The 25,658-nt window shown below is 39.6% G+C and overlaps 4 protein-coding genes across 5 annotated transcripts; 3 read left to right on the forward strand and 1 right to left on the reverse strand.

Moving 5' to 3' along the window:
* Positions 1-1,962: 1,962 nt before the first annotated feature.
* eif4ebp2 (eukaryotic translation initiation factor 4E binding protein 2) lies at positions 1,963-4,590 on the reverse strand. Its single transcript, XM_026309990.2, has 3 exons — positions 4,274-4,590; positions 2,625-2,804; positions 1,963-2,505 (listed from the first exon to the last, which is right to left on the reverse strand). Exons 1-3 carry the CDS (start codon positions 4,404-4,406, stop codon positions 2,474-2,476), a joined length of 345 nt encoding a protein of 114 aa, XP_026165775.1. The 5' UTR covers positions 4,407-4,590; the 3' UTR covers positions 1,963-2,473.
* An 8,052-nt stretch (positions 4,591-12,642) lies between these two features.
* Positions 12,643-16,952, forward strand: ppa1b (inorganic pyrophosphatase 1b). The gene is made up of 11 exons (XM_026310211.1): positions 12,643-12,801; positions 13,602-13,666; positions 14,127-14,180; positions 14,366-14,485; positions 14,597-14,683; positions 14,801-14,927; positions 15,028-15,155; positions 16,072-16,157; positions 16,268-16,343; positions 16,454-16,493; positions 16,592-16,952. Exons 1-11 carry the CDS (start codon positions 12,741-12,743, stop codon positions 16,621-16,623), a joined length of 876 nt encoding a protein of 291 aa, XP_026165996.1. The 5' UTR covers positions 12,643-12,740; the 3' UTR covers positions 16,624-16,952.
* An 868-nt stretch (positions 16,953-17,820) lies between these two features.
* sar1ab (secretion associated, Ras related GTPase 1Ab) lies at positions 17,821-20,856 on the forward strand. Of its 2 annotated transcripts, none has more exons than XM_026310236.1 (7): positions 17,821-17,916; positions 19,023-19,093; positions 19,232-19,351; positions 19,450-19,515; positions 19,610-19,713; positions 19,794-19,925; positions 20,287-20,856. In XM_026310236.1, the coding sequence occupies exons 2-7, from the start codon at positions 19,036-19,038 to the stop codon at positions 20,401-20,403; spliced, it is 597 nt and encodes a 198-aa protein (XP_026166021.1). In that variant the 5' UTR covers positions 17,821-17,916; positions 19,023-19,035; the 3' UTR covers positions 20,404-20,856. The 2 variants fall into 2 exon arrangements, with proteins under 2 accessions (XP_026166021.1, XP_026166022.1); XM_026310237.1 differs by lacking the exon at positions 17,821-17,916 and adding an exon at positions 18,304-18,586.
* Positions 20,857-22,195: 1,339 nt separating this feature from the next.
* tysnd1 (trypsin like peroxisomal matrix peptidase 1) lies at positions 22,196-24,807 on the forward strand. Its single transcript, XM_026309509.1, has 4 exons — positions 22,196-23,439; positions 23,725-23,855; positions 23,973-24,158; positions 24,339-24,807. Exons 1-4 carry the CDS (start codon positions 22,397-22,399, stop codon positions 24,539-24,541), a joined length of 1,563 nt encoding a protein of 520 aa, XP_026165294.1. The 5' UTR covers positions 22,196-22,396; the 3' UTR covers positions 24,542-24,807.
* The last annotated feature ends 851 nt before the right edge of the window (positions 24,808-25,658 follow it).

The following is a 25,658-nucleotide window of genomic DNA, read 5'->3' on the forward strand; positions in this document are numbered from 1 at the left end:
ATTTGGTCAATAAGCAATCTGTAGGTTACAACTCCTATAAAGAGTGCTTCAATAGACACACATTTTAGACTCCTTGAATGGTTGCTCATATTAACAAATGTCAGACTATTCAAAATGCTGATTCCAGGGTAAAGTCTGTCAAATGACTTAAAGTTACCATGATACCAATATATATTCTTTTTAGTTTGTTAATAAGTACATGTGACACTCTTGCACAGCATATAACAGTATTATTGAGGAACAATGGTAAAAACATAGTGAACCTACAGGTGAAACATCTGCTGTACACAGAAACAGAGTAAAAGCTTCAATTTGTGTTTTCTGTCAAAACAGTTTAAGATCCACACAAAACAGACAATTTCTTTGTTACTGAACTTTATTGATCTTGCAGCAACAGTGTCCACTGGCATTCGAGTTTCATTTAAAATAAAGTTATTTCAAATCAGAACAGAAAGTTACAGTAAGTTTGTTTCAAATTTCTGTCAGCACACAATGTTAAGCCCTCATTGTCAAACCATACTGATTTGAAAGAAATCTGCTATCTGAATTATGATGCCTTAATATACAGAGGTTTTTCTCCAGAAATGTGCAACCCTTTGATCTATTTGTAACAAAACATGACTGGAATTTATTAAAAAGCCAATATGGAAAAAAAAAAAAAAAAACTTTGATAGACATCATTTCAGCCATTCACTGGTTCCAGTCATACAGAGAAACAAACCTTGATAAACGACTTTTAACTGAAAAAGAGGAATTTCTGGTAATTTATTTGCCAAGTTCAGGGCTGCTACTGGCACAGAGTACAATTAGCAGACAGGACAATGATGACTGTGGTCTAAAAAAAAAAAACAAAAAAGAAAAACTGACTAAATGAGCATGTGGCACGCATCACCATCTGAACTTCAGAATCCCAGAATGACATGTCGCCATTACACTTACAAACTTCACAGCTGCTTGAGGAAGGAAATTGTGTAGCCTGTTGCCTGTTCAATGTTCACTGAAAAAATAAACATCTGTTGGAAAGTACAAATTGATGACAAGGAAGCTAAGTTTAAGTTACTGCATTTCATGTAAAGTAAGGCATGGGCAGACATGAATGTGAAAATAATAAGGTCCTATAAAGTCATGTAATACGGATTAAGGACACTGGAGACAGAATAAGGGACTGCATCCACCAAGCCTGATGCAAAAGATGATTTCTAGTTCCTCGACACAACAAATACAAAGGCTTGACAGTGCTTATACCCAAACAAATACCTTCAATACTAAGAAACTGTATTAAAAAATAAAATGCATATAAAACATCTGGATTATTTCAAGTCTTTCAAAAATCTTCTTGTATTTCACCCAAAAATTAACATTGGGATATAAACCATTTCCACATTGTTCTAAATGTTTATCTGGTCTGGATATTCAAAAACACCTGACAGATGTTGCCAAGTATTACCTCCTTTCTTAGACTTATAAAATCATGGACACAAAGCCCTTGTCAACACATTAAACTAATTAAGTCAAACTTGGAAAAAAGTGTATTAAATTTACCTGCCTGCAGAAAATGTGTGGTGAAGATCACGATAGTGATTAAACACGTTGCTATACACCGTTTTACTATACTGAAATTGAATTTGAAATGAAAAGTGTGTTTTCAATTGCCTAATTTATAACTAGCGTTACATATAAGTGGGAAATACAATCATTTAACGATTACAAATAAGTCATATCCTAAAATTTGATTAAAAATGTTTCCTCTTAAAATTGGAAACTCACACAGGCTTGTGTTGGTAATAGAAAATAAAATCTTGGAATGGCATGAAATCCTCACCTAATTGGAAAATACAAACAACACAGCATCCCTTTACATACCATTATGGGAAACTAAACAGACCAAACAACCAATAGCAGATTGTGGAGCCTTTCAAGTAGTTCCAAAAACCAAATATGAAGAGAAAAAAAAAAAAAACAAAAAAAAACAAAAACAAAAAATCACTTAAATAACATGCTTACAAGGATTTTCAAAACCAGACTGTGATGACGATTAAAGTATTTGACTGATTCTAAGGCTGGTACTAAAAATTAATGCTTCCTCCCCTAATTATCGTGGAATATTATTAGTTTTACAGTGTGCTCTGTTATGGATCCTGACTCTGAAAGCTGTAAAATGAGCACTGAGATCTACTAATTGGACAATGTGTCTAATATTCAGGCCCGCTCCCTTGTTGTGTGGTTGTTTATTTGAACAGTGACTGGTAACCATGGAAATTTATTCAAATAAGCCTAGTTTCCAGAGTTGGCCACACTGTACCTGTATGTATGATATACTGAATCCCCATGGTTTACACACATTACATCCAGCAGTGAGACAGAGAGCTAAAGAAGATGGCTGCCATGAGGGCTCACAACATTGGTTTCTACAAGCCAAGCCACTGGCAGTTGATGCCAGGTCATTTGCTTTTGCTGGTGTGGTTCCAGTCAATTAGATGTCCATTTCAAACTGAGCATCATCACCTTAAAAAAAAATAGACAGGTGTTATAACACATCTGATTGTCCCATGTTTGAGTAGAAAGGGATCAATGAAACACTTCATGTTACATAAGTTAGTTATTTAAGCTATATTGAGTGTTACCGGTTGTAGGCTTGCCATCATGGTTGTTGATGTGGTTATTGGCTTCATTCTTCTGGTTCTCATTCAAGACATTTTGGCTGGTCACTCCAGGAATGACAGGCAGGTGGGCTGGGGGAGTCTGGGCAATGGGAGAATTACGCCGGTCCAGTAGGAATTTTCGGTCATAGATGATCCGGGTTCCTGGAATAAAGCACATATAAATTGTCACTTACTCATGCTTCTTATTAAGAAATGCTAAAAGTGTTGTGAAGCATAAGTTGTCCAGCCTGTCTGTAAGCTTCTTTCTCACAATAAGAGTTACTGAGAAAAATACTTATACTCTGGCCTCTTTGACAATGAAAATGTTAAGTTCCAACTGAATTTGGCAATGACATCTCAGAGACAAAAAAAAGCTAAAAGTTGTGATTCACACATTTTATTCTACCATAGAAAGTAGAAAAGTGTACATCTTTTCTCATGGTTTGGTAGACAAAAATTCAACATTGCTGCCAGGGTTTATACACACAAAAGACTCAAGGCTCTCCTGCTCTCTTGACAGTCAGAGTTTGACAGGTTTGTTTATTAAGCTTCTTAGTTTTTCTTTTCTGTCAAAAACTGTCTATTTTGTACTTCACATGTACATTACTTTGCTTCCTGAAAAAATGTAGTAAGCTTCAATCTTTATTGCCTTGCTGGCATCACAGACAACACTCGTTTATTGATTCTTCCCAAATGAATCAGATTGACTGACCTTTTTCAAGTCAGATATTTTGACTTGTGATGGCAGGAAATGCAAAAAGGCAAACTAATAACAATGGCTGAGTTACAGCAATTATTGTAATGTAAAAGCACAAATTAATATTTATCAGCACCCTGTGTTTGACAGATCCATATGTCTCAGATCGTTGCTGCTCTACAACCCACTGCGTTAAATAACACTAATCTAAACTTTACCAAAGAGAGCTGAAATGATTAGTCACCTGACATCAACTATATTGATAGTAAGTTAATTGTTTTATATGACAATGATTGAATATCTGTAGAGTACGGTCGGCTGGTCAAAAACCTTGGAGGCTGAAACTGTGAATATTCTTCACTATTTCATGGCATTTTATAGGGAAAGCAATCCCAGCTCACATTGCCTAACAATCCAACATAAGGTGACTTTCAGCTTTGTAATGGTAGGAAGAGCTGATGTCACAGTAATAAACAAAACACTTGGTGTTGAGATGTCCCTACAGTGTTATGTATACAGTATCCTTGGTAGGATAACTGTACTTCCTTTACTTGGAAGTGTGTTACGTGGACTGTAATGAATCATCCCTATCAATCTGGCTGTGGACCAAAGACAATGATGCATGTCTGACGTGCACCATTTTTGATTAAAGCTGCTGTTTGACACTGCTTGCAAACCAAACATGTGCAGCTTCTAAACAAAATGAACTTTAATAGGTAAAAACGCCTTTATCGGAATCTCTGCGTTGCAAATCACCCAATCACACAGCAGCCCGAGAGCAGGGGGGCGGGATAAGCTTTGTTTTTGTTTTTGTATCAGGATGACAAGGCAGCCTAGGCCACAATAACACTGAAAGGTTTGGTGAGACCACAAAAAGCCAACTATCTTCCATCTTCTCCAGAAGTACGACACCGCAGACGGGCTGCCTCCTTACCTCCAGGAGTGGTGGAAAATAAAGTGCCTCCAGGGGTGGTACAATAATCATGAGGTAGCTGCGTTGTGTCGTTGATCAACACCGTCCTGGTCGGGATGGCCCTGCTCTCACTAAACTGACGACTGGACGACATTTTTAGCGCCGATTCGGTGGCAAATCCAGCAGCTACGGAATATTTGGGTGTTAATTTCCCGACGGACGGTGGAAAACCGGGCCGTTCCCCACTCTCTGTTATCTTCCCGAAAGCTTTCTTGTCTCTCCTTTCGTCCTCCCAGCCGTCAGCACCGTCCCCTCCCTCGGCAAGGCAGGAAGCACGACAAGCTGTGGGCGGATATGACGTCAGCGGCGCGAATGGTGGCAGGCCCACTTCCTGTACTTATCAAAATAACATTTGTACAAAATCGAAGAAAATACAGTACAACTGTTTTATCATATCCATTTACATTCTTATTATGAACCACAACGAAGAAAATCCGTATTCATACATACAACATTTTCTAAACTGCTCAAATATTGAACTATTAAGATTGTGTCGTTTGTATTAAGCAATGTGATAGGTCTTAAATTGTCTGTCTTTTATCTTTCCCTGATTTTGGAATCAGAGTAATTAACCCTTGCTTCATGCTTGTCATTCATTTTTTTCTTTCAATATACTCTTTCAAAGCTTTATATAATCTATTTCTCACTTGTTCCCAGAAAAAAATGGAAAAAGGCCCTGGGGATTTCTTCTTAACAGCTGCATCCAGCTCTTCAATTTTAAGATCAGATTTGCAAAAATCTTTGTATGACCCTTCAACCTGAGGAGTAAAATTTTGTATTTTATCAAAGAGAGTGCTGCAGTCCATTCCTGAATATTGCATAGAGTTTAGAGTAAAATATAAAGACTTCTTTCTCTATATTTTTGTGATCTTTACACTCCCTCCCATTAATTAATAGACTGGAGATGGAATTTCTCTGTTGCCCATTTTCTAAATTAAAGAAATATGAGGAGTTCTTTTCACCTGCCTTAATCCATTTTGAGCAAGATCTTACAAAGGCACCATGTGATCTGTCAAGGTAAAGATGATCTAGTTTAGTGTATAATTCCATTAGCCTCAGTTTTCATGAATATTCAAAATCACGTTTACTACAGCTCTGATGTATTTGTTGTAACAGATTTCTTTCATATTCCCCTTTCTTTTGACTGAGAGCTTTGCTGAATTGGATACTGAATTCTCTGATTCTTAATTTAATAAATTCCCATTTGTTAATATACCCTTTAATCGAGTCATTAATTGTGATATCAGCAATTATTTCTCTGACTCTACTGCAATAGTCTTCATTTTGTAGGAATTTAGCATAAAATTTCCTTCTTATTTGTCTTCTTAATTGTTGGTTCTAAGATCAATTCTGTGAAACACTGATCTGAAAGAGGAGCTTTAGAGATTACAGCCTTTGAAACATGACCCAAAATATCATCACTTCCCAGTCCTTGATTTTCATTCTCCATTTGGTTTAAATCATAAAAAGCTTCTGCAGCCTGGATATAGTGCTCTCCATATATCATGTATCAAGTTACTATTTACCATCAAGTTGTTGATTATGTTGTTTTGTTGGGGTCTCCCAGCTCTCGAGGGCCATCTGTCAAGCCACTCATTAGGCATCACGTTCCAGTCAGTGGGGTATTGAACTCTAAGTTCCAAAATCACATTAGTTATATTTTCCAGCAGTGTTGTGCTTACGCTGTTGTTGTTGTACTCATACACATTGGTCATTATAAGAAATAGACCTTCATTTTCATCACGACTGTCAGCCAGTGACCCTCTCCATCGGTTCTATGAGTCATGATCTCTCCCGGACAGTTGTTGAAACATATTGCCACACCTCCAGATCGGGAAGAGCCATGACCAAACAGGATCTAATCACTGATTTGTCCAAAAAGATGCGTCCACCTCTGAAATCTAAATCTAATAACAATCAATTTTACTGTATTCAGAGACTTAAAATTTATTAATAATCTGATAATTAGTACCAGAAAAGGAGATGACATGTGAATCAGACTGAGCAAATAATAAGCCAGGAGCCGTGCCTAGTGGGCGTGGCCGTCGATCACCGCCTTTTAAATTCTGGGCGGCAGGTGCGCAGGTGTTTGCCCAGTCCGTCGTAGGACGTGTGACCTGCTGAAGCAGCACAACCAAACAAACGGTTTCTCCCTCGTTAGCCCGAACACGTTGGTTTGGAGCCAGGTAAAGATGGCCCTTCACCTGCCCTTAAACATGAAGAAGAAGAATTACAAAAAAAAAATTAAAAAAAATGAGCTAACAGGTGCGGAGTCAGAGACGAGGAGACTGTGGACCCAAGAGTCTGTCACCGAGCGTTTCTTTAGGAAAGGACACTTTGTTGGTGCAACCGTCCGCTCATTATTTGTCTGCCTGGGTCTGCTACAGTTGCGTGACGGCTGAACACGCAGAGCAGCGTGTCATGGCAACATCCAGCCTGTCATTTAAAATGTCCACCTGTAGCTGGGTGAAAGCAGCCATCTGTGGTTTGTCAGACCAGTAGCAGATGTTTGGATGTTTGTCTCAGCCTGTGTTGGGTCTTGGTTGCTTTCGTTGAGGGCTGAGCTTAGTGTGCTTTTTTTTGTTTCCCCTCCCCCAAGATGGCCATTAAAAAAAACACACAAATGGCAGTTAAAACAATCTAGATAAGCAGGGTGGTCATTATGAATATCCGTCATTATTAAAAGGCTGCCTTTTGGCCAACACACCTACACTGTGCTGCTCTCTTCATCTTTCTTTGCCTGTTGGTGTAGGAAGGTGTCTTGTCTTGGCAGTTGTGGCTCTGATGCTTGTTGTAGTGGTAGTTAGCATCCTTTCTCTTCTCTCTAACATAGTTATGTCTGTAGTTTGAATCAGTGTTTGTGTTGTTTTTCCGGCTGGGTTCAGCTGCTTTGAAATAAAAACATAATTTTCTAATTATAAAAAATCAAAAATCTAATAAAATAAAAGGTGTGGCAACTCACGTGCAATAGCCGCCTGCTGTACAACAGCAGAGGATTATTTGACCTGGTTTGCGGTCGTGGTGCCACAGTTCATGTCCAATAGCCGCCTGCTGTACTACAACTGAGGGCTACTGGAAAATAGTATAGCATGGCCACCAGTCAGTCTGAAAGACCAATTCAGGCAGTGACCCAAGTATTACAGATATATTTTGTACTTTCACATGACTGTCATGTGGGAGCACAAAATCTACAAAAACATTACCTCTAAACATGTTAGGGTAGAAAACTAAAAACATCCCCAATCTCTTTTTGACTGCCTTGTCATTTCTCATCTGTCTACTAGTAATTAGTAGTTTGTAATAATTTTTACTTTTGACTGCATTGTCATTTATCATGTATCTCTCTGCCAATAATTAGTTTATTTTGAATGCCTTGTCACTTCTCATATCTCTCCATTTCTGTCTAATCTATAATTCTTTCATTTCCATAGTTGGCTGGGTTGGTTGCCTGTTGTAGTGTTAGAACATCTGACTTGATTGTTTTGGGTCCAATGGCCCTGTTGGTGGTTGAGGTTAGGAGCTAACTATGTCGCTTGTACAAGGGGGTCTGACCTGTTTTGGTTCCAAGAGGCCTATTAGTGGTTGTTAGTTTGATGGCTCAGTGGTGCTAGATCTGACCTTGTTGTGGCTTCAATAAGGCTGTTGGTTATAGAGCTTAGAGGTCTGACCTGCCTGTGTCAGTTCCAATAGGCCTGTTAGTGCACTGGAGGTGGTTGGGTTGGTGTTATTCCAGCTCTCTGTGTAACTCTTTCCCCTGTCATTGCATGCTTGTACTTTGACCTGACTATCTGCATGGGTGTCTGTCCAAATAGGTTGAAGTATTCAGTGTTGAAGTTGGCGAGTTCAGAAATGCTACTTCCAACAGTTGAACTGAGACCAGAGGTTTAGTTATTGCTGCAGAATGATACAGTAGGACAAAACACATGATATAGGCATATAATGTAGACTCCTGGTTTGGAGCTGTGTACCATTGTTCTGCAATTTCCAAAACAAGACAAGGATCCCTCTGGTTTTGTGAATCAGCTGACAGTGGTGTGCTACTATGATCCTGTTCAGACAGAAAACTGTAGATATTTCAGCAAAGGAAGCTTCAGCTGTCCCACATCAGCATGATGCAGAGTAGACCGCATGAAGGTAGCCTAGGTCGGTAGGTTTGTTGTGGTGCTGAACAGTGTGGGAAGGTAGATGAAGAGGTAATAGAGTGCTCTATTACCTCAACTCATGTATTAGAGTTGCATTTCACGACACATAGCTGAAAACTGACAGTCCAATCTTGTAGTTGCTGTCAGATGTTAACAGCCCTGTCTGCGGACACACTTGGCGTACAAGGCTTCAGTTGGTAGAAAGTCTAAATAAGAGCTTGTGTTCCTGTAGAATTGCCCCCATCCCTCATGACACAAAGCCCAGACTAGAAGATTTGGTAAATGGAGAAAAGAAAACATCTAATTGTGCTTCCTGTTTGAAGAGTTGCAGTACAGCGATGGAGGCTGAAGCAGGTCGGCAGGCAGGTGGCAGAAAATGGTGTACGACTGTGCTGATGTGTCCTGGATATGGCTGAAGACAGTGGATGACCACAGTGGACCAAACCATCCTGATGTCTCTGCATCTGCTGACCTACTGTGTTCAGGTATATCATCTACTTCTGCTAAACCTTTGCTTGTTTTGTATTGATCATGATTGACAGATTGTTTCTTTCTGCTTTGTCCATCTTTAAGGAAACCTGAAGGGGCAATGTTGTCACCAAGCCCTGCCTTCCACCTTCATCTCCAGATCTCCTATTACAACTGTTAGTAGCCTGTATATAAAACTCTGATCCACAGGATTGAGCTCAGTAAAGATAAAAAGTGAACTGGCTGCATGTAGGATGGTGCTCCAACACACCTGTTGAACTCTGTGCTGACATTTTTGTATGAACTCTATCACCTACACAGGACATAGTTCATATTTCTTTTAGTAAATGATGGCAGTGCCAGCAGTGTTATGATCAGTATTTACCAGTAACTCCAAAGCAGGAGTTACTTAATGTTGTAATATTCAGCATAATTGCTTTATCATTGATCATCACCACCCAAATTTAAATTTGGGTGGCATGCTTAGGGGGTCTGCATGTGTGTCTGCATCCATAAATGGATGGTTGTTCTTGAGGGCGCAGTCTCTGGGTTGTATCTCTGCCAAGTTTCATTCCCAAGCAGAACCCCAAGGCCTGGTGAGGTCCAACTTTGCATTGCATTTCCAGACCCGTAGGGAGGCCTCCCAGCAGGGGATCTTATCCTACCCCTGTAAACTGTTGCGCCGCTGAGGTAGGGATATGTTGCACGTTTTCGTAAGTGTCAGTTAATTGACGTGGTACCAGCCAGGACTGGGTTTCCATTGTTGGGGGGGAAGCCTGGCAGAGACATGCAATTCAGACAACTGGACAGTAGCTCTTGGATACTTGGTTTGGGTGTTTAATTTTCAATCTAGTGGTGATGACAGCAATGGCTCTGAAGAATTGATTAGTGTCACAGGTTGAATCAGTTTTAAATATTTGAAATGGTGACATATTGTCAGCTGAATTCCTGTGAATTGAGTTGATGTTTAATGTTGGTGTCTAGTTCAGTAATAAACATAACTTAAGTTCAGAATTTCTGTTTTTCTTTCACTCACGTCCCACACTTGTAGGTTTACGGTTGATCTCCACGAGTTTATAGTTTAGCTCTTGGTTTTAGTATTCATTATTTAAGCAAATGGGGCAGCACAAACAGTTTCACTTTCGCAAGGTCACTTTCTTTTGCAGTCACAAAACCCTCTGGTTAAATTTTTCTGAGAACCTCTTATGGTAAATTTAGTTAGTGGTTTTAAGGTAATACACACACACACACACATATATATAAATAATATAAAAAACTTAGCTTGTTTTCTTTAAGTTTCCCGTGTATGTGTGTATATATTAGAGTATAACGTTTCTGAAATGTTATGTTCTGCTAAACTTGCCCTCAATGCAAAAAATATATTTGGAATTAAATTTGTGCTGTGTAACTATGACCTGTGAACATGCATCTTTCTTTTCCTGGCAGTCAACCCAAACCTGGTAATTTGCTTTGGTAGGAACAAACATCACGTGCGTTTTAAACTCTCTAACCCCATCCTCCCACAGCTGCTCCTTAACTTCATTTATACTCAGGTATTATAAAGAAAAGCTGCATATCATCTAGTTAATCTGAGGAACTTTAACCACCAAATGTTCAGATGTAACGATATTGCAGAATAATATAGCAGTTCTGTAATTTACTGTTCATGTACATTTCACTGAAAATACCACACAGGGACAAATCTGGTTTCTAACTTTACGGTTTGGTCCCGCAAAACGTTTTGTGCAGGGGAAAAAACGGACAAGCACGTTGAACGGTCCGTGCGCGCTCCCCGGAACGTGGTCAATTACTGGCAGAACAATCACTTTTCAAAACACCGGAAAATATTGCCCAGAATAGATTCATCGGATGCGCTCAAAATAAAACGCGCTGGGGTGTTCTTTTTTGGGAAAAAAAAAAAAAAAGTTAAATACTTACAAAATGAAAGCATGCTGGCTGAGTGGGTTTACTCCGGGTACCCCGGTTTCCTCCCACAGTCCAAAAACATGCATGTTAGGTTGAATTGCCCATAGGCGTGAGTGTGAGTGTCTGGTTGTTTCTTTGTGTGTCTCTACTGTATGGGCTGTGATGGGCTGGTGACCTGTCCAGGGTTTACCCCTCCTTTCACCCAAAGATTGCTGGGATAGGCTCCAGCAGATCCCTGTGACCCCGGTTAAGGAATAAGCGGGATGGATGGAAGACGTTATGCGTGCAGTGTGGTGGGAGGCGTTTCTATAGCAACGCGTTGGGACCGGCAGAAATACACAGGACCACGCGCACACACAGGAAACGTTTCCCCAGTGTTCACGTTGATGACGGACGCTCACTGGGTTAAGGCGGTAAAAGTAATTTCCCGTGAAAGTGAGTTGGCGTGTGTGTATTTTTGGGCAGTTCGCCTAAACTTTATACATTTCAGGCAAACCTAAACGTTGTTTATGTTCTCTATGACTTTTTTCCAGACCCCTGTAAGTTTTCATGGAAGTACATTCTGATCTGACTGTTTCACTAGCACAAATTACTAGCACAAAAAGAAAAACCTGCTACTGGGAGCAAAAAATTTTGAACTAAAAGTTGTAATTTGCATCTTCTTGCCTTTATGCATTAGCTTCAGTGTTCATTCAAGGAGGAGATAATTGGTACCTGCTAAAAATTGTTGCGCTAATAAGAAATGTTAGCATATTGTATAACCAGCTAACGCTAGCTATATTTTTACATATTTATATATATTTTGCTTATTTTTCTTTAAACCATAAACTACATCACGACAACGTGGTGAACCTTCTTGAAGTACGGAAAGCTCATCGTCGTCGGTATCTGTAACAACCACATTTAATAGTCATTAATACCTTTGTGTTGTCTCTTTCAGAGCTGACTCCAGATGGAAGAGTTCAGAGCTGTTCACACAATACTCCTTCCACACCAGGTATCTCTGCGTCTCCTCTAGACTTTGCTTACTAGCAAAAGGTTATGTTAGGTGTTAGGTCTTTGAACCTGTTAAAAGCCTTTTGACTGTTGAGAAGCCTCTGAAATCACTTTATTAGCTGCTACATCGGTTGTGTATTTAGGCATCTTTACAAGTTTTTAGATGAGCTGAAGGCTAAGATGAAAAAAGACCACAGAAAAAACTCCACACTTCCCAACAGAACCAAAACCCTAAGATGAGGAAAAGATAATGTGAATGAGAAAATACAGAAAGGCAAAGACAGGAAACAACTGGAAAATATAGATGAGAAAGTTAACAAGGAAAAGGAGAAGAAAGGGGAAGGCAGAAGAGGCAGATGAAGAAAATAAAAGGAAAGCAGGCCTTGAGGTTTACTATCTAAAACTATGGGAAATACCTCAGAACCTTTGACGTCCTTAAAACAGTCCAAAACTTTTGGGCACTAACTTTACTGATCATGCATCAAGAGCTTCAGTGGTTGTGAAAAGTACTCTGGAAAAAACGGAGGTAGGGTTGGGGAAGGAACCTGAGATTTCTAAAACTGCCAAATCATCAGAATAGTACAGTGACTATTCTGGTCTTGAAGGAAAATTAAGATAAACCTAAACACGAGAGAGCTGCTTCTCCAGAGCCAAAGGAGAGAAGCCAGAAACTACAAATAATACAAAAGGAAGAGATTGGAGTGATTTGCGTTCCAGTTTCTCAGAAACTGCGATGCGACTTTTTGTGGGTGCAATATTTCCTACGGGCCCTGAAGGCGTCATTGGCAGAGTGCGCAGGCGTAGTTCTCAAAATACCCTCTGCTCCGCGCGGACGTTTCTTCCGCCGCCATCCTCCATCCCAGGTTCGGACAGCAAATACAAACCTTCACCCAGGCATGAGCTTCACAGTGGAAGAGAGGGGAAACCCTAACTCCCTGAGCTACCGCTTGTTTTTCAGTAAGTAGAAATAATGAAGTATTGCATTTAGTTACCACTTGGAAGTGTCTCAATAAGCCCCATAGGCCAGCCGTCGTCTCCCACGTGTCATTTATTCATATTGTGTTGCTGCTTTAGTCACAGTGTCACACAATAGCGGTGGGAAATAGGGAAAATTGCGAGCAAATGTCAGGTTTTGTAATGGCTTCATTTGAGCGGTTTCGGTTGTGCTAACCAGTTGTGCCGGATTTGCCGGGTTGAACCTTTCGCAAGTACAATGGTTGTTGATTTCAGGCGTGGATACTGTTCCCATCGTTGACTGACGTCAGTATTCTTGCCTGCACTCAGCAGAAGGAAGTTTATTTCGGGAAATCTCACAGGTGAATAAACACGTCACCTCGCGTAATATCATAAAGGCTTAGATTTGGTGGGACAACGCCCTCTCTGATTAAAAGCCGCTATAGTCATTGCCTGTTGGACAAAATCCACTTTGTAATTGCCAGATTATTGACTATCTCTATTTAGTAGCTCTGTCCTAGTTTGTTATCAGAGTTTATATTATTTGAAGCAGCTCTGTCACTTATTCATCAGCAAAATGCAAAACACGTAGTAGCCTAATCCATCAAAGGCAATCTCTGTCTCTGAAACATACTGGTACACCAAAACCAAAAGTGAAAATAAGCAGTGATAAGAAGCTGTGCACTCTCTTGCAAACCCCTGGGACATGATTTCCCTGGTGTAGGATGCTGTTGTTGAGAACAGGAAAGGAACATCAGCTTGTATTTGCCAGCCATATTCATACTGTTTAATCTCTTTGACAGAAAATGCTGAAGGAAAGTACATCTCACCATTCCATGACATACCAATGTTTGCTGACGAGAGTCAGGTAAAGTACTGTATGTTACCTTTACCCCATTAAATTTGTTAGTACGTGTGTGCCTTTTAAAACAACCCTTCGGTCAAGGTCCACCTGCAGTGCTGCCACTAATATGTAGTTTTGTAGCAGATACTGAACTGCTGTAGGTAATGCTCTATGGAATAGCAAGATAATAGTATATTTGAAAAAGCAATTAACTTTACTGCTCATTTTTCTCTGTCCTGAGACAGCATCTCTTGTGATTGCAGAAGATTCTCGATTATCTTATCCTTCCTGAACAGACTGGAAGGATAAGATAATAGAGAATCTTCTGCAACAGACGAAAAGGTTGTGACCTAAGCAATAACTAGGCAAAAAGCTAGGACACAGCAGATTTTGTAAACATGATGTGTTATAAAATCTTCAGTTGTATCATATAATATTTCTAAGTAATTAAATGATTACTGTGGCAGATTTTTCTCTGTTACAGAACATTTTTCACATGGTGGTTGAAGTTCCACGATGGACAAATGCAAAGATGGAGGTATGAATCTGTGATAATATTTCATCATGGATCTTCAGATCAGATTTTAGCAGCTTTAGCTTTACCATGAAGACAGTGTATTTATCTAAGGCATCATGGAAGCCCTTTAACATAAATTAAATGTAATTATTAATATATTTTTAGCAATCATTTTTATCTTTAACAGCAATATTATTTGTTTTCAGATTGCTACGAAAGACCTCTTGAACCCAATAAAACAGGATGTGAAGAAGGACAAGTTGCGATATGTTGCTAATGTTTTCCCACATAAGGGCTATATATGGAACTATGGAGCCATCCCTCAGGTTGGCTGTTGTGTCTGAAAGATATGATTCTAATGTGTTGCCCTAAAACTGTGATGTCTGTAACACAGTAAATACCTGGTGATTCTACTTAATTCTAATGTCTTATTTTAGACATGGGAAGATCCTGCGCACAAAGATGGAAATACTGGCTGCTGTGGTGACAATGATCCCATTGATGTTTGTGAAATTGGCAGTAAGGTGATACTTGATTTTATTGTTTATATACATTAATATCATAGGAGACTGATAAAACCACTGATTCTCTATGTGAAAATTGTTTTCTTACTAACCACAAAACTAATATGCCCTTACTAGGTGTGTTCCCGTGGGGAGGTAATCAAAGTGAAGGTACTTGGGATCCTGGCCATGATCGATGAGGGTGAGACTGACTGGAAAGTGATTGCAATCAATGTAGAGGATCCTGAGGCCAACAGTTTGAACAGTAAGCACCAGAATTTATTTATTCCAATTATTTTTCATTTGAGTGTTTGTACAGGCGTGCATCAGGTATAGTCAGTGTGTTTTGTTGTCTCTATGTTCAGATATCAGTGATGTCCAGCGCCTGAAACCTGGTTATCTCGAGTCCACAGTCGACTGGTTCAGGAGGTACAAAGTGCCTGATGGGAAACCAGAGAACAAGTTTGCTTTCAACGAGGAGTTTAAAGACAAGGTTTCATCTAACACACCTTATTTCTCTTCATTATTGTTATCATTACTGTAACAAAGTGTTAAGTACTTTGCTGTTTGGCTAAAGTTGCCTTACTCCTTCCACAGTTAAGCTGCTCTGCAGTCAGGGAATTGCAGTTTTGCCAAATGTGTGCAAAGCATTTTTAGCAAATGACTACAGTAGGATTGCATAATGTCACAGTCATCAGGTTATCCACAGGTCCTTAAGAAGTTTTAAAATGTCTTAAATACACTTACTACCTACTACTATGCTTTAAATTCTTTTAAATTCAGATTGGATGGATTTTAAGTGCTATTTGTCACCACAGTGTGTCAGTTAAACTAATACCTTTTTCACCTGTACTTTTGAGACAAGCAAGGTATATCTGTTATGCACCACTCCCATTAGGTTTGTAGTGTAGCCCCTTGTCTATATCTCAAGCATAGCATGTGCAATGCATAGTCTCTCACATGAAGAGTGTGCATTCGTGTTGCTGGGTGCATGTTCATTTTTGGGTGCACAGAGGTGAGCCAAGAAAAAGGGCAATGTGTGGTCCAAAACTCCCCCAAAACAGCAATATTGTTCTGGATGATAAAACCCATGAGAAAACAAATGAAAAAATACAAATATTTTGAAAAACATACAGTTAAAAAACTGTATGTTCAGTATGTTTTTTTTTTTTTTTTTCCAGATTAACAGTATTAGGCTATTAGTACATTAGTGTTGATAATCAATGTGATTAATGTAGGATAGCAGTAATATTTTCAGGTTTTCCTTTCCAAGTCTTACACTTGTTTATACCTGTAGAGATACTGAGTCATACAGGTCTTCACAAATTCAACTGAAAACCTGAACCAGATTTTTAATTAATTGAAATTTTCCACTAAGCACTTAGTCATCTATCATCTATGTGTTTTAGGACTTTGCCATTGAAGTAATCAAGAGCACTCACAACTTCTGGAAAGCCCTGATTTCCCAAAAGACCAGTGCTGGTGAACTGAATTGGTAATCACTGCTACACTTACTGCTTTGACTACAGCTAAACATGAAGCTGCTGAACTCTATATGTTTATCACTTCATAACTATTAATGTTTGTCTTATCTCACACATACAGCAAAAATACATGTGTCTCGGCCAGAGACAGCCCTTTCTGCTGCTCAGCAGGTGAAGCTAAAGCTGTTGTTGATAAAGTAAGTAACTTCATCGCTTTTTGCAATGTCAAGACATTTGAAATTTCAGCACCAGACCTAGACAGTCCTTGAATATTCTTTCATAACTTAATGTTTTGCTCTATTTGTAGACATGTCCTTGTGGAAAAGAAGAACCTATCCCCTCATCAGGTATAGCTGATATTTTTTTTAAAAAGCATCTCAACTTTTCGCTGAACTTGGTTAATGTATGATGAGATTCACTTATGTATATTTTTTTTCATTTACAGTAGATAAATGGTTCTACTATGAGAGGAAGTAGTCCAGGAGCCGTTTTCTGAATTGGAGCAGAGTGAAAGGCTCATCTCTCACATCAGTACTTGAAGATGGTCTTATATTAGGAACCAAATGGGATGGTGGGATGGGACGTGGATGGTTAGGCCTGGTTCAGTTGTTGTCCTGTAGATGGAATGATAGCCATTACACATTATAGGGGAAGAGACAAGTAAAAAAAAAAGTGCTCATATCTTGACCAACCACTTATTTAATAACAATCTCTTTAGAGATGTGCTGTCATAAATGAAGTACAGATACTGTGCCTAGTGTATGAGAGTATGAACTACTTTAATAAACTTCTGGTAAAATTAGCAACTATGTGTTTTTTTTTTTCAGTTGTCTTTAAACTAGCAGCAGGTGGCTCTGGTTTTTCTGTTGCTGTGATGGGTTCAGTAAACAACTTAGCTTGAGAATTGTGAGGAAAAAAACTAGATATTTGTTTTACTGGAGCTTTAACGATGCTTTGAACTGAACATCTCTCACTCAATGCAGCCACCTGGTGTTCAGTCACCTACATTACCTGTTTGCAATGGACAGGAATATGTTTACACGTATATTTTGTATTTTCCTATTTGAAACAATAGTATTAACCAATAAAAATGGGAAGTGCAGTTTATATGGACAATAATTAATAAAGATAATAAATAGCAGAAAATAATTGCAATTTAAATTCTATACTACCTGTGTCAAAATCAGTAAATTTATATTGTGCTACCTGATCATTGTGTGTTCCTAAGGCAAGACAGCATGCAATATTTAGCTTCATTATCAATGGGTCTGTTATGATCTATAATAACCGATTGATTGCTCTCTGAATGAGTTCACTGTTGCTTAAACTTATTTTTAATCATTTATAGTATAATTAAACGAACTTAGCATCTGAGTTCATGTTCTTCATTTACACAGCTTCAGCTCTACTAGAGTTTCTAGTAGAGGAATCTGGTTATGTTTGGATGGCCAAATTAGCCCCATAGGCTTTATTTTCATATCTTATACAATTCCAGGTGCATTGCATAAGCAAAGGGGTTAGAGCCTAACCTGTAGGCGTAAATATAAATTTTAATCAAAAAAGTTAAATGTGATTTCTGTGAGAGATGTGTGGGAGAATACCTTCATTTTTTATGCAAACTTGTCAGCGTTACTATTGTGCGCTCCGACCCCGCCCCCTCGGCGACGTATTTCCGGCTAACTGTCAAACTTGGAGGCTGCGTGTCAGTCAACGGGACGGGCTCGGACTGAAAACCAGCGGACTGCGAGCTCAGGAATACGGCACACCACGGTAACAACTTTCCTATTAAGTTTACGCTGCTCCAGTCTCTACATTTCCTCTAGATTCATATTTGCTGCTTGTTAAACCACTTTCCACCGTACTGGTTTAGTTTTGTCATTCTGGACCTCTCATGTTGTTTACAATATTTGCCATTGTTTACTCTATGACAACTGATCTCGGTAACTACCAACTACAAAGGATGAGCCGAAATGTGGCAGGAATCGAGAAATCACTGGAGCAATTGTTTCCCAGGAGCTCAGTCATGAGTTTAGCAGCCAGTCATGTTTTATGCTCTAATATCGACATATTTCTTTAGGAGTATACAAGTTACACGAAAACATGCTGCCATTTATTAAATTGTGTGAGTGTTAACTGAGTATACACTGCCAGCTTTGTTGTAGAATTTAATCCACATATTTAGGAATTAAATACCATATTTTACATATGGAGCTCAGTGTTTACAAATGACCCAGCTGAAACTGTGTATGATTAAGCACAACTACTGGGTAATTTCCCAAAGCCTTTGTAGCTGAAGGCCTCACTAGGCACATCAAGATCTGCAAAGTGACAGGTGTGTGAGTGTGTTTGAAAGAGAGAGGGAAGCCGGGGGTGACTGCTAAGATCAAGTGTCCTCGCCGCAACCTGTCATAAAAATAGTCCTGGAGATCAGTGTGACTCGGTGAGACAACTCTTAGAGCAAGCTAGCATCAGAAAATCAGCAAATGCCTGTTTTTTTATTGTTTTGCTAAGTTTGCCCTCTTTTCATTCTGTGCTTTAAGGCTTGTGTGATTACACGCAGCTTTCAAATACCAGCAGAGTAATCCAGGGTCAGCAATATTGCACCACAGTGGGCTTCAGTGCCACATTTTGTAATGCTACCATGTGCTTTTGTAACAGTACATTAGACTGTTCTAAGCTATTCTGTATTTATTTGCCAATATGTGCTGTGTTATTTGAGACTGTGTCTTCACTTGCTCATGTATGTGTATGAGGGCACAGACCGTTTGGTTAATGTCTGACGGCAACTTGAACATGAACCAATCACAGACTCATGTACGTCGCAGTGTTATTCTTTAAGATGGCGTAATCAATTAATTCAGTTTTCTATATTACAGGCAACCAAGAGAAATGTCTTTTATATTTGACTGGATCTACAGGAGCTTCAGCAGCGTCTTGCACCTGTTAGGTACAGTATTGTACATAAAACATCAACCATCATTCAACCCTAATAACCACAACTTTTGTCATACATTTGGTAAACACATCTATTCTCAGACAGCCATATTAAATTGTGTCTTTATAAGTTTGTTTTATTTCGGTTTAGGGTTGTACAAGAAGACAGGCAAGCTGGTGTTCCTTGGACTAGACAATGCTGGAAAAACAACACTCCTGCATATGCTCAGAGATGACAGGCTAGGACAGCATGTGCCAACGTTACATCCAAGTACATCCAGCGATTTGACATGTTGCCAGTTTGTCAATCAGCCTTGTGTTTCTTGCTTCAATGTGTTTCTAAAGTCAGTGCTTCCCCTCTGTCCTCAGCATCTGAGGAGCTGACCATTGCTGGGATGACTTTTACAACATTCGATCTTGGAGGTCATACACAAGGTAGGAAAAAGGAAAGTGTTGCTGGACCTTACTTGGAAAGTTGTAATGGTGATTTGTGTAACTGTGACATACTGAAACTTTGTGTCTCCCATAGCACGAAGGATCTGGAAAAACTACCTCCCAGCCATAAATGGTATAGTCTACATGGTGGATTGTGCTGATCATGAGAGACTAGCAGAGGCTAAAGTTGAACTAGATGTGAGTTTTATTTAGATGTTCATAGCTTTCTCTTATAGAAATGATTTCTTTGGTGAACCTGTGAGACTTTCTGTCTACAGGCCCTGTTAACAGATGAAACCATCTCCAATGTCCCAGTTCTCATTTTGGGGAATAAGATAGACCGTCCAGAGGCCATCAGTGAGGATGGACTGAGAGGAATGTTTGGTCTTCATGGACATACGACTGGAAAGGTAATGCACACAAAACTGAAGTCTATCATCTACACCGTTCTTTGGCTTGTCTATTGTGGTGTGTGGTAGAGACTGTATATTTGCTTCTACTGATTTGTGATTCAATAAGTCATTAGTACATTTGTATCCATACTGCCTGATTATTCTTGGACATTTTCATTCATAGTTCTCGCAGGGCCTGACCTACCTACCTAAGTGTTACGGCACCCACTGTTCTATAATAATTGAATGGGATTACTAATTTTGGAGAAGGCTACATGTTTAAAATACTGACTGTATACGTTCAATATCCATGGAAAAGAATGTTACAATGTTTGGCCTACAAATTAACATTAGTGCATTTGAATGTGTTTCTTTTTAGGGCAAAGTATCACTGAAGGAGCTGAATTCGAGGCCAATGGAGGTTTTCATGTGTAGCGTGCTGAAGAGACAAGGATATGGAGACGGTTTCCGTTGGCTGTCTCAGTATATTGACTAATTCACATTCTTTAAATAACCTTAACAGATTTACCATGCTGCCTGTGCAAACAAAGTCATGTTCCACACAAAACTACCTGCAGTAGAGAGATTAGTTTGTAAAAATATACTATATATATATTGGACTTTGACTGTGGCAGGAAATGTGTTTCTGGTAGTGTTTTGGTGTTAATGTACCCTAACTACATACGTCTATTTGTCATGTCAGTCACACCACAGCAGATCAAAGATAAGAATCATCAATCTGTATTATTCAGATTGAGATGAATATTTATGCTGTGGTTTATAACTTAACCTAAAGCCTGTAGGAAGGTCTGTCTGTCATACAGAACATGTCACCACTGAATCAGTTTCTGACCCAGGTTTATTTTTAGATAGTGGTGTTGACTTACAGTGAAGGCTAGTTTGGTCAACAGTGTTTTGGTACATATAAAACGTATACATATAAAACGTATCCGCGTAGTCATCGTTTTTCTTTCAAACTAATGGGAATCTTGAAGTACCATCATTTTTTTTTTCTTTTTTCTCACAAGAACCAAATGTGCTGCAGAGATTTGATACCATATTTGTTAATGGGAAATGTGAAATTTGCTACCGTCAAAGATAGTGAGCGACATTTTTGGTGATTGCATGTTTGTTTTTTAGTTTTATTTATTTTTTTGTTTTTATTTAATTTTCAGTTAAATTATTGCAGTATATATTACCTGCATTAGCACAGCCAGGTGATGTAACAACTCATACTTATCCACAGTGAGGATACCACACTACATGTTTTCATAATGGATACTTGCTGTGAAATGACTTGAGTACTTTGTGATTACTTGCTGCTTTCAACACGCAGTGATTTTATGAGAGTACTCGGGTGGTGCTTAAAAATAGAGCATGCAAAACGTATACATGAAATTACTTGTTAGGGCAGCAGTACAAAATATGTTGTATATAAGCTCTTTTATGTTTTGCAATGTTACTTGTGATGATGATGCTTGTTACATCAAGTTCTGAAGTCATGTATATGTTAGAAAAGGTAGACTATAGTTATGAAATATGCAGAGTTTGAGCATAATAAATATTTTTCATAATCATTTAAAGGTCATTTTACTTCATTTAAAATGGAAATATGTTAAATATGAGACCTTATGTGTGTTTGTTTTTTTATAAAATGTTATGTGAAATTTCTTCTGTATAATTTACATTAATCAGCTGTGCAAAGTAAAACATTACAAAAAAACAAACAAAATGACTAAACACAAAAAACTAACACCTGATAAGGGAATAAGTCCATCCATCCATCCATCCATCTTCTATACCCGCTTTTCCTGTTCAGGGTCACGGGGATCCGCTGGAGCCTATCCCAGCTCTCTCTCGGGTGGAAGGCAGGGGTACACCCTAGACAGGTCACCAGTCTGTCGCAGGGCCACATATAGACACACAAAGACAGACGGGAATAAGTCATTTCTGGTAAATATATTTGACCGTTCCAGTAGATTTTAAGCGTTTTTCTACTAATAAACTGAAAAACTGAATGCAAACTTAAAACCAGATAAGATTTAAACATTTTTTTCTCTAGTAGCTTTAGATTTTACAGTTAATCAAAATAGCTGAATATTGGTCAAGTTCAAATAAAAATAAAACACAACTGATAATATTTTTTTCACAAATTCAATACTATAACCATATAGAGGGCGCTGTGCAGCAAAACAAGCAACTGTGGCCCTGCCTTTTTGTTTCCTATTGGATCGGAGCTTTTCGTTTTAATGAAGAAATACGTGTCGTTTATTTTCGTGGACCAATGACACACAACCAGGAAGCAAGAAAATGATTCAAGCTGGTAAACACTGAAGGGCAAGATATTTACGATAGAAGAGCAGTTTGTTATATCTGCCTTCTATGGGGGTTTGTTTTCTGTTCTCAACACTGGCCTGGGCGGTGTTTAATACGCTGTTTTTGACGGCTCAAGTTTGCTAATCGTCGTTAGACACATCTGGGTAAAGTCCATGTGCAGTGCTGAGGGTATGGAGCTAACGGAGGTGGAGACGTATTGCTGTGTAGTCAGGGCGTCAGGCGGGTTTCCAGTGAAGAAACCAGTGAGTTGCAGCGGAGTCATCGTCCATCCTCAGACTGGACTTGTGATATGCACCGGCCTCCCGTTCACACGTTTTATTACCGACAGAGTGCCGCTCTCCGCAGACCTCAGGGTCCTGCCTGCTCGAAACTTTACCGAAACGCTTCAAATCCGCGTCACAGCCTGTAGCAGTAAAACAACACAGCAGCGGGAAGTGTCAGCGGAGTTGCTGATGCTGGTGAACTGCCTGGAGTTCAAACAGGCTTTCCACGCTCTTTTCCTGCAGGCCGACCACTGGCGTTTCCATGGTGATGAAGAGGATGAGGAGCTGATCAGAGATGCTCAGTTTCTCAGCTGGTTTGCTGTTCTTAAAACAGCAGTGGCGTTTGACAGCAGCCCAGATTCAGGCACCATCCCCTGGCAGAGCAGCTCGTCTCTCCAGAAAGGCTGCCCGGTTGTTGCATGTGGCTCACCCTTCGGGTCCCTCTGCTTAGATCTGTTCAGCAGCACCCTCAGCAGAGGTATCATCAGTAACCTCGCCGGAGAGGACAACGCCGTCATCCTCACTGATGCCCGGTGCTTGCCAGGCACCGAGGGTGGTGGGCTGTTTGCTGTGGAAGGTGCAGGCAGTGTGCGTCTCACTGGGCTGATTGTGTCTCCATTTGGCTGGAAGGCCAATGAGTGGATAGGCCTCACTTTAGTCTGCTCTGTGCACTTGATCTTCAGGAATGTCATTCACTGCATGAGTGCTCAAGATCCGCTCCGAGATGTTTGGCTCTATCTGGGAGCAGCAGGTGTCCACATGTCCACCACAGCTCATGAGTCTAAAGCTGTTACATACCCCACTGTGTGCTATGTGGACAGTGGACAATTCTGGGGCTCAGGGGTTGTTGTCACCTCTCAGCTGGTTGTGACCTGCAGACACGTTGTGAGCGGGAAGTCTACAGTCACCTTGAAATTCCATCACAGACACAGGTGACAGCATTTTCATTGTGTTTGTGTTACTAACCGTCATATATCTCTGCACAGGAAGGGAGTTTAAACACGTTTAAAAGACCCCTTTCACAGCAAACACACCAGAGCCCTGATACTGAAACACTTCAATGAATCTAGCTGTCAGTGATATTATTAATACACCTTTGTTTCTCTTAATCCAGCAATATTTTGATCATATTTTGATACACTCATCCACCATAAAATATTTTACCACTACTTCTAATTCTCAGTGTTTAATTCTCACATTTTCTGTGTGTATGACAGAGTCTGTGATATTGTGGGTGATGTGCTGTTTTCCACTAAAGTGTCTTCACCTTATGACCTGGCTTTGGTGCAGTTGAGGTGCTCCCCTCCAGCAGCTGTGGTCCCTCGAATGTCCCAGAGTTTCAGTCCAGGTTTGATTTCAACCTTGTTTACTGAAAACATCAGAATGCTTCATATTCATTGCCAGATGAATATACAAATGAAAGTGTTATAATATTGATGTTTAGTTTTGGTTTGTCCATCTTCAGGTGAATCTGTAGTGGTGGTAGGTTATGGTGGGTTAGGTCAGAGCTGTGGTCCATCCCTAACCTGTGGTGTCCTCTCCAAAGCCATTATCTCCATTTACCAGCCTGTCATGCTTCAGACTACTTGTGCAGTACAAGCAGGGTCCAGTGGGGGTGCTGTGGTGCGGACACACTCCGGAGAACTGCTGGGTAAGAAACCCTGAAACAACAAAATCATGCGCTCTTTTTGGTCAGTGGGGGGCATACAATGACCACAGAAACCTTCACAACACGTGTAAAGAAAAGGCAGCTATACACATCAGACTGCACAATCTGCACTGCTGTGTTTTGCAGGTTTAAGAGTATAACAATTATTTTACCATTTTTAAGGTATTGTGTCCAGTAACACAAAGGACTTGGCTTCTGAAGTGACCTACCCACACCTCAACTTTAGCATCCCAGTGACTGTTTTCCAGAGACTGTTGCAGCACTTTGACCAGACAAAAGATGTTGATGTGTTCAGGGTGTTGGACACCACAGAGAAAGAGGTTGAAAGGGTGTGGAGACTACAAGGTTCTCAAAGCAAACTATAACTGATGATTAGTGCGGCCTCTGCAGAGATATTTTTAAAAATAACCTAATGTTTCACACCTCAGTTAATTACAAAAGCATGCATTCACAGATCTGAAGGGATAAATGCAATTAAAGAAGAATCACCTTAAATCATGCAGTAAACAATTTAATAGTTAAAGAGTATTTACTGTGAATAGCCGAGTTAGTTCCTTTAATACCTTCTGGGATTGTTTTACTGTCCTGTAATGAACATTATGTAATTTAATAAATAAAATAATTTATTGTGGTGACATTTAGTGTGTTTTGGGAATATATTTGTGTGCCATTGCCACAAATTATTCACATTATGTCCAACTCAACTACAATAATATGTCAAAGTGCAAAGAAGAACTAAACTGGAAGGATGGATAAAGCTAAACTGAATACATCCTTCCCAATGTAAAAACATAAAACATCAGATAAATCAATGAAATAAAAGTTAACTAGGTTTTACATCTGACAGCTTCAGCTTCAGGACAATTTTCTACACTTTTCCTGGAAGCATGTGGTTCTGTTACATATGGCTTGTTGTTTTTACCAAGCAGGAGAATTAATCAGCATAATAACCTGACAGGTTGCTGAAAATGATTGGTCCCTTTGGGTAGCCAGAAGACTTGCTGTTGGTATCAAGTATTCAGACATCCAATGACAGGTATGCATGCGCACAGCTAACACATTTAAGGTTTCACCCACTGGGATATTACTGGTACTGATTTCCATTATCACAGAAATGTAAAACTGAGAAGTGACATTTTAGAGGATTGGTTACTGTCAGTTTTCAAAAAGCTAAGATAAGATTTCTCACCCTGAGCTCCCGAGGATGCACGTATGCTGAAACATACTGTCAGGTTTACATTTCACTGTTCCCAGACTGAATAGTTGACAGTAGAAAGGCTTGAGCAATGTCCTGAGGAGGCTGAGTGCAGACTTTTCTATAGGCATTGTGCTTTCAGAAGTGCTGACATGTAGACATGAGTCTGTGTCTCATTTTTGCTGGTTTACTATAGATATAAACTGCATTCTACTGCGGGATGAGCCAATGCAAGAGTAGAAGTGACACAACAACAGAGAAAAAGTCACACACAGAGAGGGCTATGC

Source organism: Mastacembelus armatus, chromosome 15 (assembly GCF_900324485.2).
Source record: "Mastacembelus armatus chromosome 15, fMasArm1.2, whole genome shotgun sequence".
In the NCBI taxonomy this organism is placed as follows: domain Eukaryota; kingdom Metazoa; phylum Chordata; class Actinopteri; order Synbranchiformes; family Mastacembelidae; genus Mastacembelus; species Mastacembelus armatus.